Raw genomic sequence first — 16,990 nt, 5'->3', positions numbered from 1 at the left:
GGGGCTGGCTGAAAGGCACTCCACGCGTTGGTCGACCGCGCCCACCGTACGGGGAGAATTAAAAAAGAAAGGCGGGACCCGCTCGTTAATCCGATTCAGTTAGGGAAATCGGCCACACACGGCAATAAATGGAAGTTTCTAAGACTGCTCGGAACGTGTAGATTGAGTTCCCGCGGCAAAAAGATGAGTTCAGATTCCTTTTCAGTGCACCTTTAAACCTGGATGTAACTGACCTCCATGTAGCGAATTCCTTGCTATTATTTCAATAAGAAGAACAGAAAGCTGGGCGAGTTGGTAGTTATTCATTTTGTAACAGTGCGAAAAAGGTGATGACGTTTACACACGCAACAACACGAGTGCCGACTTTCAGCTGAAAATTTATTATCACAAACGACATTGCTTATTAACTACCTGGTCGTGGAATATCATTTCTGATAATAAATTTTCAGTTGAAAGTCAGCGCTCGTGTTGTTGTGTGTGTAAACATCGTTGTCTTTTTCGCGCTCTTAAAAAATGTATTATTTCAAAGTTACTCAATTCCTCAACATCACCCCGATTGAAGTGTGTGTATTTGTGAACTCCATGTAACGAAGGTGTCGCGGCGGTTGACCTTGGTACAACTATGCCGAATGCCCGTTAGCTAATGCTGCGTTAATTGAAATTTGTCTGAACCACGGAAAAGATTTTTGATGAAACGTGAACTACCATGAGAGGAATGTCTATGATCGCAATGAGCGGCCGCAGTTGACACAACACGCCGTGCTCCAGCGTCGTCGACGCTTTTGTGACGTTGCACCTAATGGCACTGCCACAGTTTATGCTCAGAAGCGGTGCAGAACAAGAGGACTAACCAAAGAAGGCACAAGACAAGCAGTGTGCGCCCAACACCCTGTTGCTCGCGTCATTCCAGTGCGTACAGCTGCTGCGCATTGGGAGCAGGAACAGCGCAGAGCGCCCGTGACACGAAGCAAGGATTCGGGCGCAACAGCAGCCAGGCAGGTTGGGAGGAGAGGGAAAAGTGGAAAGACCTCCAGCTACCTCACTCCACACGTCATACAAGCCGTAGTCGAGATATTTTTTTTGCTATCTCAAGCGTTGTAGCTCGCTGCTGGCATCACCGGCGAGAGCGACAGTTAGTCCAGACAAGGCACAGAAAACGGACATTTGCACTTGTATCAGGCCAGCTAGGAACTGGAAAACAAAGCAGAACGGGTTGGTGGACATCGTTTCCGATGTGCTGCTGCCAAGCCCACTGAACAAGTAGACCAGCTTAAAGAGAGGCTTGGCAGGCTAATCAAGGAAGGAAGCTGGGACTGGGATGAAGGGTTTCATTATGAAGACAACGATACAAATGTTGTTGAGTGTATAATTTACTACATCACAGGATTTGTATCCGGGGAGATTTTCAAGCAGACCTGCTGTGCTATGTGCAAGAAAGCACTTGGTGGTCAGAAAGGCGTTTCAAAAGTGCCGAAGCAGAACTAGTCAATTGTCAGACAAGGGGCAGATTCACGCGCCCTAACAGGCACCCCTTTCGGCTCTTTAGGGAAGCCGAAGAGCAGTTCCCTGAGTATGCACCTCTGAGAGATGATGTCATTGGTGCTGTACTGTAGTAGAACTTCAGTTTCACCCTGCCCTCTCCACTGAGAGGACATGCTCTCCAGGCTACTGCTTTATTATATAAGCCTTCGCAAGCGACAGTACTGCCGGCAATTGAAACACAAGCACACTGAAAAAAGCCAAGACTTGCGTAAGATGTCCAAGCTTGTCTGAGAGCAAGTAGCTGAGACGAGTGCAATATTTGCTATTTCTTGAACGCACATGTACTAGCAGTAAAATTTCTGTGTTGTAATTTAGGAGTTCAGTGTGTTTATGTGAAATAATTGCATCATATTGAGTTGTATGTTTCACGGGGCCGCGAAAAACACGCAAACGCATCGTCCTCGCAGAAATAGCACGCAGTTCTCATAATGTAGATGGTGGTATACTTGGAGCAGAACAACTCTTTCTAGGATCAACCGCATTCAGTCGCTTTCCCGTATTGCAGTTCATTGTACCTTCGGCCAGTAACTGCCAGTCATCGTCATCATCATAATCAGCCTGACTACGCCCACTGCAAGGCAAAGGCCTCTCCTATGTCTCTCCATTTAACCCTGTCCTTTGCCAGTTGCAGCCACTGTATTCCCGCAAATTTCTTAATCTCATCCGCCCACCTAATTTTCTGCCGCCCCCTGCTACGCTTGCCTTCCCTTGGAATCCACTCTGTTAACCCTTAAGGACCAGCGGTTATCTTGCCTTTGCATTACATGCCCTGGCCAAGCCCACTTCTTCCTCTTGATTTCAACTAGGATGCCATTAACCCATGTTTGTTCCCTCACCCACTCCGCCCTCTTCCGATCTCTTAACGTTACACCTATCATTTTTCGTCCCATAGCAAGCTGCGTTGCCTTTAACTTAAGCTGAACCCTTAACTTAGTTGAACCCAGTGGCGCAAAACTGAACCATACATCTGATCTGATGCATCGTTCTACATGATGCACTCGGTCTGTATGCATATGAACTTTTCAAGTAATTTAGCGCTAATTACTACGCAGTGCTTGTTTTGTGGAATAACGTTGAGCTATAACTTCATGGTATCACAACAGGCTGCAAATATCCAAAATGGTGAGCGCAAGCTTTCATTGCGCTCCATACGAAGATGCCGTATGGAAGCCAGCCGGGTGAGCCGTGAAGGGCATTAGTAGGAAGCGCCATCTGTGGAAGCACTATGGAAGCACAATATTATTGTGGTGTCTGCTCACCTACATGTATTCTTACACCGTGGTCTGTGCTAACCAAGGGGGCGCTGCATTGAGGCGCCCTAGGAAGCTATGGGACTGTGCCGTTGAGACGCACCTGTGGTGGGACAGGGCTGAATTTGTGCTATTTGTTTATCATTAATTTATTGCAATACCTACACCGCTCATAGATGGACATTATTGTACGAGGTAGTGCGTGCGAGAAAAAATAACTCTTTAATAAACAGTGCGAATGACGACAAGCACAAGAGACGAGGAAACGGACGACACAGTGCTGACTAACAACTGAGGGTCTATTGCTGATCATACAAGTATAGATACATGGATGTCGGCAGTGTGGAAAGATATACAAAGTGCAAAAAAAAAACCCATAAACGTGACAACAGCAACAGAAGCACGCTAGAAATTAGCAGAGATTATCAGCCTCCAGGAGTGACAGCTCTTTTTGCAGCAGTGTTAGCGAGGGAGTGCTGATGCATGCATTTTCCTGCTTCAATATGTTGTAGGCCTCAATAATTTCGTGATGAGGATTGCTGGTCACTGGCCAAAACCAATAAAGATGGAAAGACGTTTCGGGAGCGCTACGGCTCCCTTGTTCACTATGAAGCAGTCGGCGCACGGATCCGTCCTTTTGTAGCACTCAGTAGCGTTTTTACTGATTTAGCATAGATAGGATGCAGAGTCCCGTCATTCCTGTTTAGTGTGTTAGACAATGTCTGTATGATAAGCGACTCAAGATTCTGCCGTGCTGATGTGTTCTTTTCTGTTGCCAATATCTTTACTTGATCCCAGTTAATCTCGTGGCCGGATTCTTGCACATGCCCGGCGATGGCGTTAGATGTTACTTTCTGGTTTCGGACGTCGTTCTGGTGCTCTCTCAGGCGTCTCCTAAAGTCCTTTGTCTCACCAATATATATTGATGAACAATCGGCGCAGTCAATTTCATACACTACGCCTGGAAACCTTTCACGAGGGAGCCTGTCCTTCATATATCCGTGCGCCGATTGCTTCATAGTGAACAAGGAAGCCGTAGCACTCCCGAAACGTCTTTCCATCTTTGTTCACTTTGGCCAGTGACCAGCAATCCTCATCACCATGATTCCTGACCAGACGGTATGCCGTCAAACCCTCGACTACCTCAGTAATTTCCCTTGCAGTTTTTTCCTGGTTTTTGGCAATGACTGTAGTTTCACGATATAGCGGTACGCACTGTTTTTTCTCTTTCTTTGCCCATTCACAATCCCTTGTTTCTTTTGCTTGCCGTCGTTCGCGCTGTTTATTCAAGATGCTTAACCAACTGGCCCGCCAAAACGTGTTAAAAATAAATGCTGTGCATCAGAAGAAACATATTATCTATGCAGAAGGTGTGGATATTTGCACAGTGGTATGAACAGCAAGAAAACCAAAACAAAGCTTTGAAACAGCTGTGCCAGTAAGAAGTTTTTCATGAGGACTGCAGGGGACTCGATCTGGTGATGACGTCCATGTTTCTGCACTTGGTCCTCTAGAGGAGCTTCTCGAGTGTCTGGCTTTGGGTGTTTCATTCAAGGCGTTCAAACTGGGAATTTTCGCATATCCCACGTAATTAGTGTGAGCTCAGTTATGCGCCTGCCACTCTGAAAGACATTCTCTCCAAATGGTGATGTCGAGGGGGCAATGCAAGGCTGTCTGCTGAGCAGGTCTGGCTGTGTGCAGACCACACTGGCTACAGAACCTGGCAGCATTTATAGCACTGGAAACCTATCCAGCAAATTTCGCCTAGCTTCACTTCCCACAGAAATATCGGGTGCTGTACAGGATGTTGGTGTAATGCCGAGAGTGTGCAGTGTGTGACAGTGGGTATGCCTTCTGCCGTAGGGCACACCTTCACTTCACTTTATTACCTTAAAGACCCCCTCAGTTAGCGGTATTATGTAAGGTGGGGTACAGATAAAATCAAACTTTATGTACAAAAATGTTTATTCATTATAAATATGGCAGTTATACAATTAAAAAATGAGGATGGGCAGGTGGTTGCAGTGACGTCGTATGGAAGGCCGTTCCAGTCTTTGACTGAACGAGGAAAGAATGAAGCAGCAAACGCTGTGGTATGAGTCTGTGGACGGGAAACTTGCAGGGTCGGAGTGAAATGCGTGCTGGACGGCTAATGTAGGGTGGAATACGCAATGAGCTGTGAAAAAACTTCTGAAATGAGCACGTACTGGCGATGCGACGACGACAGGCAAGGTTTGTTGGGCTGAATTCTGCTTTTAAAGATGATGTGATGATATGAATCTAGTGGCTCGGTTCTGTAGCGATTCTAGTGATGTTAACCAATAGATTTGATTAGGGCTCCAAATGGGGGATGCATATTCTGTGCTGGCACAAGGTGTTGACACTGCGTTGGGTTTGTCTTTGTGCGTGTGATGTCACTTGGGACATGTTGGGGCATGCAGAGGTGTGTGTGCTTACCCGTCCGCCACCTTGCAGGTGCTGACATGGATGTGTGCCTCGGGGACTTTGGCCACTGTGACTTTGTCTCTGCCAAGCACGCCTGCATCTTCTTCGATGAGGTGCGTCCTTGCTTTTTACAGGGGCCTCAGTGGGGCCGACTGGAGTGAGAAAGGTGTGTGGGGCAGTGCCTGTGCAGGCTCCTGTGTTCGTGTGCTGCCTGCTCATTTCCACCAAAGTGCAACTCCACTGTAGCAAAGTCATTCTTATACTAGCGGTTACAGGCATAGGTGGCCTTGGCCCCACCTGTTGCATGTCAGTGGGCTTATTGTCACCGTGTAGAATGGGGACGGCATAGCTGACATTTGGACTGCCATTGACCTGTGTTGAGGGACCCCTCAACATGTATGCCAAGCAGGGGCGTTGCCAGGGGGGGGTGCTTATGGAGCTTCAGCCCCCCCCCCCCCCCCCCCCCCCCCCCCCGAAATTTTTTCGAATTGTCACCGACTGCAGCATGGCCCAAGTACATATCGCTACTTCTGCTGCCACAGTTTAGTTCTTCCCTGGATCGTCTGTCTTTCCGTGTGTAAAGTTCACTATCTGTGATTGCGCAAGATGTTTATTTGCCTTGTTTGACGCATTATACAGAGTGACTTTTGCTTAGATATGCAGATTTAATAGAGACATACATGTACTTAAATATCTTGTTGCGAGGTTTTCTATATACAGTAAACCCTCGTTAACTCGAAGTTGTAAAATCCGGGAAAAATTTCGAGATAAGCGGAGTTTCGAGTTAAGCAAAATGCCGAAAATATCAGTGCCCGGGTCACTGAGGAAGCCCGTAACAACCAGTACTGCTGACAAACGCTCCAATGCACAATGGGGGCGTTTGTAATAAACGCAAAAGAATTCGGAGAAAGAACTGAATTTTTTTATTTTGGAAAGAAGAACTTCGTGATGCTTGCCTGCTTCGCATTCGCATTTGGGCCGAGAAAAGAGTCTTCGAGCTGGCGAATGCACCGCATGAGCCGTTCGTCGCCGCCGCTGCACTCAACTTTGTTGCGGAGCAAGCGGAGCATATTCCTCGTTTCAGCGGCTGTCGGCACCTCCCGAGGCTCTTCTTCGTCAACGTGATCATCTCCGTCGTTCACTGCCATTTCAATGATATCGGCGTCGGACAGCATTCCGGTGGTGGGCACGTCTAGCTCGTATAGAGCGTATTCTTCAAATGTGACATCGCCATCTTTGTCATCACTGGCGCAGCCAGTTGCCTTGCGAACTTCGACGCAAAGTTCATCGCAACCACTGAACTCGTCAGTGCCCGGTTCGAGCGATATCTCGGCCCGAGAAAATCCTGCGTGCTTGAAACAATTCGCAATTGTCAATGCACGGACTTGACGCCAGGCTTCAGCGATGAGGTGGACTGCACCCTGCAAATCTATCTCATAATTCTTACCGCTGTCGTAAGAACACAAAATTCGGTGCAGCAGGCTCTTCCTATAGTACTTGCGAGCAGTCTCGATGATTCCTTGGTCCATCGGCTGGAGCACGGACGTCATATTGGCCGGCAGGAACTCCAGCGCGACTGCCTCCAAGTTGTCAATTTTCCCGTGACCGGGACAGTTGTCCACGACGAACAACACTTTCCGACCGTCCTTCGCCATTTTGCGGTCAAGAGCCCGGACATACTCTTCAAAAAGCGCTGCCGTCATCCACGCGGTTTTGTTCGCGCGGTAGGTCAAATCTCTCGGGAGCCGTGCATTTCTAAAGCACCTCGGGTTGAGCGACTTACCGATAACGAGCAGCGGTAGCTTTTCATCACCGGTGGCGTTGGCTCCAAAAAGTATAGTAACTCTGTCCTTGCTCTGCTTAGCGCCTGAGCACGCTTCTCCCTTGGGCGTGTATGTGCGGCTAGGCAGCATCTTATAAAAGAGGGCTGCTTCGTCTAGGTTGAATATGTCTTTGTCCGCGTAAGCCTTTTGCAGCTCGGCGAGGCGGTGGTTGCGCCAGGTGTCTGCAGCTCCTTCGTCGACGGCCCCGCTTTCGCCGTGGATAGGCTTCGAGGCCACGTTATTTCTCTGCTTAAATCGTTCAAACCAGCCATTGCTGCAGCTGAAGTCTGTGTGGCCCATCTGCAATGCCAGAGCGTCTGCCTTCTCCACCATCATTTGGGTCGTCACGGGAAGGTTGGCTGCCCTCACATTCTGGAGCCACAACATGAGTGCTGCTTCGACGTCCGGGAATTTCGAGGCCCGAATCCGTTTCCGCTTGCTAGAGAAGCTTTGCTCGAAGCCATCCAGGACCTTCTGCCTGTTCTTCAGTACTGTCGATAGCGTCGACAAAGGAATGCCGAATTCTTTGGCGATGCTTGTTTTGGACCTAACTGCTTTGTCCACTTCCTTGATTAAGGCGACTTTTTTCTCCAGCGTCAGGGATTTGCACTGCTTCGGGCGAGACATCGTCGTCCGTTGCGCACACCACACACAAACACACACGCAGCAAAAATCGAAGTCAAGGCGCAGCTCGACGAAAAACCGCTCGAGCGCTTGTGCACACACACGCGAAGGGCAGCGGACTAGAGAGGAGATCGCCCGATAAGCCCACGAGGCTTACCTCGCGAGCAAGCGGCGCGCACGTGACTTCTCCCAATGTTGCTTGACGAGGTTGACGGAAAACCGCTGCGTCCGCGGGAATTTTGTATTCACACTTCGATTGTTACCGCGTTCGGCACTTAGCAGGAACCAAGCGCTCGCTCGGAGCCTGTTTCACCTTTCGGAATTGGCCTTTGCCTTCAATCCTCCCGGTCAAAATTTCGAGATATCCGTACTGCGCCCGAAAAATACTTCGAGATAAAGGGTAGCAAATACATAGCACGTATGGGGGGTGAAGGCGCGGCGTAAAAAATTTTCGACTTAACCGATATTTCGAGATATAAGAGTTCGAGTTAACGAGGGTTTACTGTACATTTAGTGACTTTGTTTCGAGGGACACTTTTTTGTTCTTTATCAAGTTGTATCTTTGCATTTCTAATACTCGATTTTATCTTTGCACTTCTAAAGTGTAGTTTGTAGAACTGCTCGATTATACATGTGCACTGTTGCGACTAAAATTTCAGTACAATTACTCGCATTACGACCAGTAGCAGCTGCTGCTGCAGCGCAGTACACTCGAACGAAGGACAGCGTCATTGGGATTTTTCCCTGGCCGTTGCATATGTACAAAAATGTAAAGGTCTCGAACGACAAACGTTCATTAAAATATTTGTCCTCTACTTGCTCATTTCATGGCCTTTACTTTTTCATATCAGCGGCATGCACTGCTTTGCTAGTTTTGTACTTATATAGTTCTAGACTTCGTGTGATATTCTCTTCACTTATTACTGCAAAAACATGGAAGCATTGATACCAGTTACGTCTGCCACGGCTTTTAACGCGTAGAAATGCATTCTTTTATTTTAAAAAATGCATCTTTTACTTGTCTAGACAGTGGGTAGCGTTATCTAATACACAATGGCATTCTCAATATGGCAATGCATTTATTATTATTGCGTTTTATCCCTCTACAAATTCTATGAGGAGGCCGCGCTGCAACATGAGCTCCCCCACCGAATAAAATTTCTGGCTACGCCACTGGTGCCAAGTGCCCCAGATGCAGCCAAGTACAGGTCATCCCGGATATATCATAGTCGAACCTCGTTACAACATACAGCACTGGGGTGTTCTTCCATTCAAGGAAGAGCCACGAAGTTGCAGCAAAGTGTGCCGATGGAATTTCTTTATTCCATCTAACAAAGTTATTGGTGAGCATCAGCAGAGCTGGGACGCCCTCAGTGACAAGCTAGGACGAAGCGCCGTGACAGCGCTCGGTGCCGCGGTATATAAGCCCTTATCAAAAGGGCGTATCCCAGTAGCGCGCGTGTTGCTATCGGTCTGCGCGCAGCCACTACAGCCACGACAGTGAAATTTCCGCCACAATGAATTATTTCCGATTTCCCGTCAGCAGACCATACCATACTAGGCAATCCAATTATTTCTCCCCACAACGAACAGTTTTCAGGGCGAGGTTCCGCTTCAGTGAAATTTTTCTGAGTAAGGACCTGATTTTTTTTTACGTGTCCACGTACTCCCCATTAGGTTTCACCAAAAATGACTGCCAAAGACAGTTCTCACTTTCAATAGTGCTGCTGAAATTCCCTGGAGAATCGGAATTAATGTGCAGTCATGTGCGCATAAAGATGCGATGCAGCGCACGACTACCTGCGACAGTTTTGCTGGCTGCCTGGACTCCGCACTTGCGAACCGCAGTTGTTGGTGCAAGGCGGTTTTCGGATTTTTCGCTCGCTTCACTGACGAAGGCATAACGGAAACGAGCTCTAAGCGTTCATTTCAATGCGAAGCAGTTGTGTCAATGGAAATCTGCGAAAATGTTAAGCGTTGTATGTTAACCGGTGGCTAGTTCCAGAGCGCTTTCTTCGAGGCTTCTTTGAGCACGACTTTGTGCTGGCAGCGCTCGGGCAACTAGCAGACGACGGAGAGGTGCATGATATCGGGAAGCTTGATCCGGCCATCTTTATATGGACTAGAAGGACCACGGTTCTTCATGCAATGTTTTGTGCGATGCAGGCGCTTGTTTCGACTAGTCCACATTGCACATTGTCTGTGCAGCCTGCACCCTTTGCAGTAGTTCTCGCTATTTATTTATATGTTTTGCGTGCTTATGCGCGATCATATTTCGATCGTCTCACCACTTCGCAAGCACAAATGCTTGCTTAATATTGCGATCGCATACTTCTGATTCACAAAATATTTCGGCTGCTAATTTCATGCACCCGGATGTTATTGCGATGGCGTTCGAGGCCTTTCATGAGAGCAGCCGCAGATTCCAGTTCCAAGTACGCGCTCAGACGTGTGCATATATGCATGTGCTGAACGTGTTTTGCAAGGTGTCAGTTGAGCACAATATGAGAGCGTATGGTCTTCATTGCGTTGTGCGCAGTGCAAAGGCTGAAATTCTTTGAAAAACGCTTGACTGAAACATGTCCTTTATTAAAAGCTCTCACGAGCAATGTGCTCGAGGCATCTCTGTGGGCACATATGTGGCCACACACTTGTCACTATTACAGCAGCCGATCGAGTACCAATTCTGTCGTCACCAACTGTTGTACAGCTTGATGCTCGGGCCTTCTGCCACATATGCTCGAAATATCTGAGAAGTACCACAGGAAGGCACTCATCGCATTTGGCTCATGGAAGAGAAAAAAAGAATCTCTCAGCGCTTATCATCATGCAAGCACACGCACGCAGTACGTGAGGCGCCGACACGCAGGGCATGATTGTAGCGCCTTTCATTCCAGTGCCAGTTCTCTGCAGTAAAGATGTGTTATTACAGATACTACGATATGCAGCTAAATTTATTCAGTACACCTGCTTGTTCTAGGTGAACGTCCAACAAACTGATATGCGCTTTTGTCGAGATTATGCGTGCACTCCCTGTCCGCAGCAAAAGCTGGCGGCCGACAGACTACAGTTGAACGGAACGTATCCCGATTCTTTTCTGATTACAGCTTACAGGAAGCAGTCCTTGAGCATATAAATTGCAACGACCGCAGTAGAGTCAGTCACCATGCAGGGTCGATCGTCGGCGGTCATACCATGCAGTCATACTGCGTTGTAAACAAACGCGCAATAATCCGAGAGTACAGCGTGTCGTTTGATAAGCAACGCATAGGCAGTTTTTTTGTCCTATGTAGTGTCGACTGAAACACGTTAGATTGCAATTGCTCATCGCATGATTGTGAGGATTGCACCGAAGGCACATGCTCGTGTTGTCGTCGCCGATGTATACGGGTGCGAGCATGATCAGCTGTTTGTTCTGTTGTCTGCGGCACGCAGCCCTCAATAACTTAAGGTCGTTGTTTTCGATCCCAAGCAGCCTATTTCTGCCGTACGCGTGCGTGGCAATGAAACACAGCAGAACATGAAGCTAGAGAGAGCATCTGCCCTCCGTGATTCGCGACTTGTTTGCCGCTGTGACTGCCGGCTGGATGGTTCCGGTGGCCACCAGCCCATGTGATCATGATGCTTTTTCCTGTCAGAGGCGAAGTTTCTGGCAGCCAGCGGGCTGCCCGAGTGCGGTAAATCGAAGAGGCCCACTGTCGCCCAGTGTGCTTTGCAAGAAGCCTGATGCTGGCTAGCGTGTACTCTAGTCTCACTTTTGCGCCACAGGGGAGCATCGTGACAAACGTTTTCTTTTTGTTTTCTTTTTTCCACCCGTCTGTTGCACTCCGGCACTAACCATATACAGCCACTACGAGTGTCGGTGGTTCTTGGCGGATGTCTCAGCAGAACGACACTTTACCGATATGTTTGTTCCACGCCTCTCAAAACGTCAAACATCTTCGAAGAATCAGAGCAACTGCATTTCTGGCACGTCGTCTAAAGGATCAATTTCGAAGTACATGCGACTGCTACTCAGCGCGCAGTGACGCAGGCGAACACACGCATAGTCCCCGCCGAAATGCCTCCAGGCAGCACAGTCTAAGTATGGATTCTTGTTCGCCAAAAGCAAGGGTGCTTTAAAATGTGTGTGGAAAAAATATTACTTTTGATAGCAAATGTAGCTTGTGCGTTTAGTATGCGATTCAGAGATGTTCGAAGTGCCACACTGTACACAACAAAACACCCGGAGAGGAGTGGCTCGTCGCGTAGTGCACTCCCGGAAAGGTGGTTAGATACTCCTCCGAATATCACTGCTCGTACAGTAAAAGCTCGTTAATTCGACACTGACGGGACCGCGAAAAATTTCTGAATTATCTGAATGTCGAATTATCGAATGCACTACAAAAAACAATGTTTTCTGCAACAGGACGTACCTTTATTTGGCAAAGAAATCTGTTATCGTCGTCTGCTTTTTCGAGCAAATTTGAGCGACTAAGATAGCTGTAACAGCTGCCAGGTGCTCCGCGGCACACTCACCGTCAGGGATTTCTTCACAGAAGTCCTCCCGCACGGACAAGGCTTCTGCAGCTTCTTTCACTGGGTACTTCGGCATTTGGGACAACTGCCCACAATCGTCACCTTCCGACGAATTGTCGTCAGCGCCTGTCACTTCAATTATTTCATCCTCGGTCAGCTGACAGGACACAGAGGCGAGGCCCGCAGGCACTCCGCGCTAGGGGAGGAGGGGAAGCGAGCGCGGCGTCGGCCGCTTATCTGTTTTTTCAGCCGCGGTTGTTGCTGCGATGCGCGTCTTATCTTTTCTCTTTATCTTTCCTCTGATCTTTTAACTCTCCTCTATCTGCACGCGGCAGCAGTGGTGGCTCGGCTGAGCCAGTAGGCAGGCCCATGCAATTTCTTTTCATCCTTCTCTCAGTCGCAACAGCAACAACAAGCAGCGCAGTAAACACGCTGACAAAGCAATTACCAAAAAAGGCGCCGCCTTATGGTTAAATAACCGTGATTGTAGCAGTGAGAACACGTGGAATCGACGACACACGCCAAAACGAAGACGCCAGCCGCTTCGGCCGCCGCTAACCTCGCTTCCCTCGCCCTCTCTCACGCTGCTGATGACGATGACCGTACGGATGGCCTATCAGCCGCACAGTAGCGCCGCTCGTGGCAGTGTTTTTTTCTTTTTGCTCTCGGCGCACCGGCTTGGCGGGCTGCGGAGTGGAGTCGAATTAACCGACGCACGGCAAAATTTGTTCGAATTAACGAGAATTTCGCCCCATAGACTCCTATGTATAATTGTAGGGACCTTGCGTGCGCGTCGAATTATCCGAATTAACGGGGGTCGATTTAACGAGCTTTCACTGTAATAACGTGACAAAAATTCATGAGCCCTAATGGCCGTTCATTTTCACCTGCTCACTGCCTGTACAGCTTTTCCATATTCATGGGGCATAAAAATACATGGAGAAAATTTGGGAAAATTGACCATACTTCCAGTTGTACATATTAACGTAAACAGCCACGACTGTACTGCCACACTCTTTTTTTCAGCCGCATGCAACAACAAATTTGTCAGATACTTACGTAATGGCCACTGTGCGAGTGGGCTTCTCCGGCGACGATGAAGCCTTTCGTCTCGGCGCACCCGGGTTCACAGTCTTCGCACACTGAAGAGGGAGCGTCGTTAAGTGCATGCACATCTGTGGCATCTGTGGGGATCCATGTTGCCCCTCGCCCGCCAGATGCACCCTTCTCTCTCTCGTGGCCTACCGCGGCTCTTCCCCTGGCAGCCCCCGACTAGGCGCAGCAGCGGAGGGAGCGGAGGGGACGTGCCCGCGACTACACGTCGTCACGTGGGCAGCCCTCCTTACCCACCCCTCTCGGTTTCGGCGGCCGCACGGGCCGCGTGCACGGGACACAGAGAGCCAGAGAGTTGACAGTGAGACGTCAGAGAGAGCGGACGCGACACCAGCGGCGGCCCAGGTGACCCGAACGGTTCTGTGCCTGTTTCCTGTGCCCGTTTCCCGTGCCTGCTGCCTGCCTGCTGCCTGCGCGCGACCGAGGGAAGCCATTGGGAGATCCCAATAAAAGGTTTTGCCTGCGGGCTTATTCCTCGGTGGTGGTGTTCCTCGCGGCCGCAGGTGTGGTCGAGCTAGCGGAGTGGCGCTGGCCCTGAGTGCAGGGTCCAAACCGTGCCAGTAACCCCACATTTTGGCGCACCAACGTGGGGCCCCTCTGGAGTTCCAGGTGGGGTGCTAGCTCACGAAGAACAACATGACCAGCCCGCGCTATGGGCTGCTGGACCTAATGATGTTGGCCGATGTATGTGGTGAAGCTCGGGAGATCTCGAGCATCGTTTCCGTGGCCACATCTAAACCGACCACGGATGCGGTAGCGCAAGGTCCGTCGGGCGCTATGCATGAAGCCGCAGATGCGGCTGGCGTCCGAAATATTGCGCGAGGAGTTCCTGGTGAATACTCCGAGCTGGAGCAGCCAGATGGCTGTGGCTACAGGAGTTCCGTTCTGCTGAATGTGTCCCCAGGCGCTCCCGCAGATGCGGATCGCGCAACTGGTTACGCGCCGGGAGCTCCCGGCCAGCAAGGAAAGCCAAAGTCAGGTGTCAGTGGCTTTCAAACACTCCGCTACGTCTCAGGCGCGTCCGCAGATGCGGTTCGCAAACCGTTTCCGCCCAAGAGATCCTGGACTGCTCGTAGAGCCATTGCCAGTTGGCGCTGGCTGCTCGCTCCTTTCAACTCCAGCGCACGCATTCAGACCAGGTGGTCTAACTGCGTCAACGCCCGCAGATGTGGGCAGCGCTCCCCGCCAGATGGCAGAGGGTGATGCAGCGCACCTTGCTCCGAGAGGTCCCGAGCACCACTACAAGCCACCGCCAGTTGGCGAAGGCAACCCTTTTCCCGCCTCAGACAAAAGCTGGCCAGTTGGCCCCGCTCTAACTACGCCCGCAAATGTGGGACGCGCACTCAGCCAGATGGCTGAAGAGCGCGCAGTGTGCCCGGCGGAAGGAGAGAGCATCGCAAACATCCTCGCAAACGCTTTGCAGAAGATTTTGCAATGAGCGCGCTCGCCCGGCCCTCGGATCGGAGTGCCACTACCGAACTATAGTGGCTACAGCGACAAGCAAAGTGTGAATGACTTTCTGCTGGCCCTGCGCCGATACGGGCTAGCGAGTGACCTGAGCGAGAGCGAGATTCTGAGACAAGTTCTCCCCGTCGCACTCGTTGATCAAGCCGCCCGGTGGTACCAGTTGGTTGGCCACACAGCGGGCAACATGGCTGATTTTCGAGGCTTGTTCAGGTAGGAGTTCCTTCCATACGATTACAAGCTGCGTATGCGACGAGAGCTCGAGCTGCGGACACAGGCCCCGGATGAATCGCTTGTCGAGTTCGTACCAGCAATGCAAGAGCTGTATGAATATGCAGACCCAGGAGCTCCGAGTTCGGAGCAAGTGGAACGTGTCATCCGACAGAGCCATCCGACATTTTCCCTCTACTTGAGGGGCTGCAGATGCAGCGATATGAACGAGCTTGCCATTGAAGCGCGCCGAGTTCAGGCTCAAATTTCAGCGGCCCGTAAATACCGGCCCCCACCGCCGGCTGAGGAGTGCCTCGAGCCAAGGTGTGCCTGGAGCGGCGTTGCAGCGGTAAGGGGTGAGATCACTCCCATGGCAGGTGCGTTCAGGAACGAGCGGACGCCGTTCGAAATATCGGATCGTGCTCTGGATCCCCACAGGTACGGGCTGCGGAGTGCTGATACACAACCCCCGGAGATCTGCGGGGTATCACCGCAAAAGCCCACACCTGCTCAGAAAGCACCCACGGAGGTCCGTGTACGGCTGGATGGCCGAGGTGCCACTGAGACACCCCGAGCGTCGCAGCAAGAAGCATGGAGATCTGTGCGCTGCTTTAATTGTGGCCAGAGTGGTCACATAGCCAGAAACTGCCCCTCGAGATCGGGAAACGAGGCAGGCCGCCGGTAGCAGCACCGGCAGAGGCTACCAACGCTCGGGAGCCCATCCCCATCACGTCCGCATTCAAAGTTGGAGAACCAACCAACTAACACGCCTGCTCCTTTCATGGACCTCGCAGTTGCGGGGAGAACCTTTAAGGCGTTGCTGGACACGGGGGCAAGCATCTCGCTAATAGGAGACGAGGTCGTTTCCCAGCTCCGGCAGAGGTCCGTTCGGTTGCGACAGCGAAGGACGCCACTCCAGCTAGCTAGCGGAGAGGTGCGGTCCTGTGGTGACGTTCGCCTCGCTGTGCGCTGGGATCAGCGTGTGCGCAGAATGCGTTTCGTTCACCTGCCTGGTCTCACAGTGCCAGCTATTCTAGGCCGAGAGTTCTTGGCGAAAACTGGACTGGTTGTAGACATCGCCCGTGGCGGTTATCGGGAGAGCCCGTGCGCCCCACTGAGGCCTTTTGTTGACCCTCCGACTGCAACGAGATCGTTGTCAGAACGCACGGCCGACACGCCCGCGGAGGAGCGAAATACCTCCGACGAGCAAAGGCCGCACCGCTTACTGTCGAAATCGGCAACAGCGGCCCGCCTCAATGCTCCCCCTCCGAGGTCAGAGAAGGGAAAGCATGCAGTACCGACAGATGTCGGCGAACTAAGAGACAGCGGGTTTCCCCGTCCAATGCCGAGATCGGCAGCGGCGGCCTGTCAGCACGGTTTTCCTCCGAGGTCGGGGGAGAAAATGCACAACTTACTGGCAGATGCGGTGCGCTGACACAGCTCGAACGTACCTCCTGTGCCTCTTGTCTTTGTTGGATGACTTTGACGAGATATTCACGGACCAGCCGGGATGCACTAGTTTGATGCAGCACCGCATAGATACGAGTGACGCGCTGCCCTGGAAATGTAACCCAAGGCCCGTCAGTGCTGCCAGACGGCAAGCTATCGACGAGGCGCTCCAGGAGTTGCTCGATGCTGGTCTCATATGCCACTCTTCCAGTCCCTGGGGGTTCCCAGTGGTTCTTGTGCCGAAGGAAGATCGCACGTGGCGCTTGTGCGTTGACTATCGGCGGCTGAATGCGGTCACAAAGAAAGATGCGTACCCCTTCCCGAGAATAGACGAGATCGTCTCAAATCTCGGTGGTGCTAAGTTCTTCTCGATTCTTGACACAAGCAAGGGGTACCTGCAGGTCGAAATGTGACCGGGCGACGAGTGCAAAACGGCCTTCACGGGTCACAGAGTTCTGTTTCACTTCACGAGAATGCCTTTCAGTTTGTCCGGAGCTCCGAGCACATTCCAAAGGCTGATGGACCGTGTACTCAGAGACGCCAGATGGCATC

The 16,990-nt window shown here is 50.8% G+C and overlaps 1 protein-coding gene across 1 annotated transcript in view; it reads left to right on the top strand.

Moving 5' to 3' along the window:
* LOC149325849 (PHD finger protein 12) overlaps window positions 1–16,990 on the top strand; it is a 74,904-nt gene that overhangs the window by 44,710 nt on the left and 13,204 nt on the right. The window contains exon 9 of the mRNA XM_089563153.1: window positions 5,268–5,350. Within this exon, the coding sequence (XP_089419279.1) occupies window positions 5,268–5,350 (83 nt within the window). The remainder of the gene's footprint in view (window positions 1–5,267; window positions 5,351–16,990) is intronic.

This window comes from Amblyomma mixtum, chromosome 10 (genome assembly GCF_055824585.1).
Source record: "Amblyomma mixtum isolate Tamu chromosome 10, ASM5582458v1, whole genome shotgun sequence".
In the NCBI taxonomy this organism is placed as follows: Eukaryota; Metazoa; Arthropoda; class Arachnida; order Ixodida; family Ixodidae; genus Amblyomma; species Amblyomma mixtum.
The sequence above is the reverse complement of the archived record's forward strand: the minus strand, read 5'-3'. Positions and strand labels throughout refer to the sequence as shown.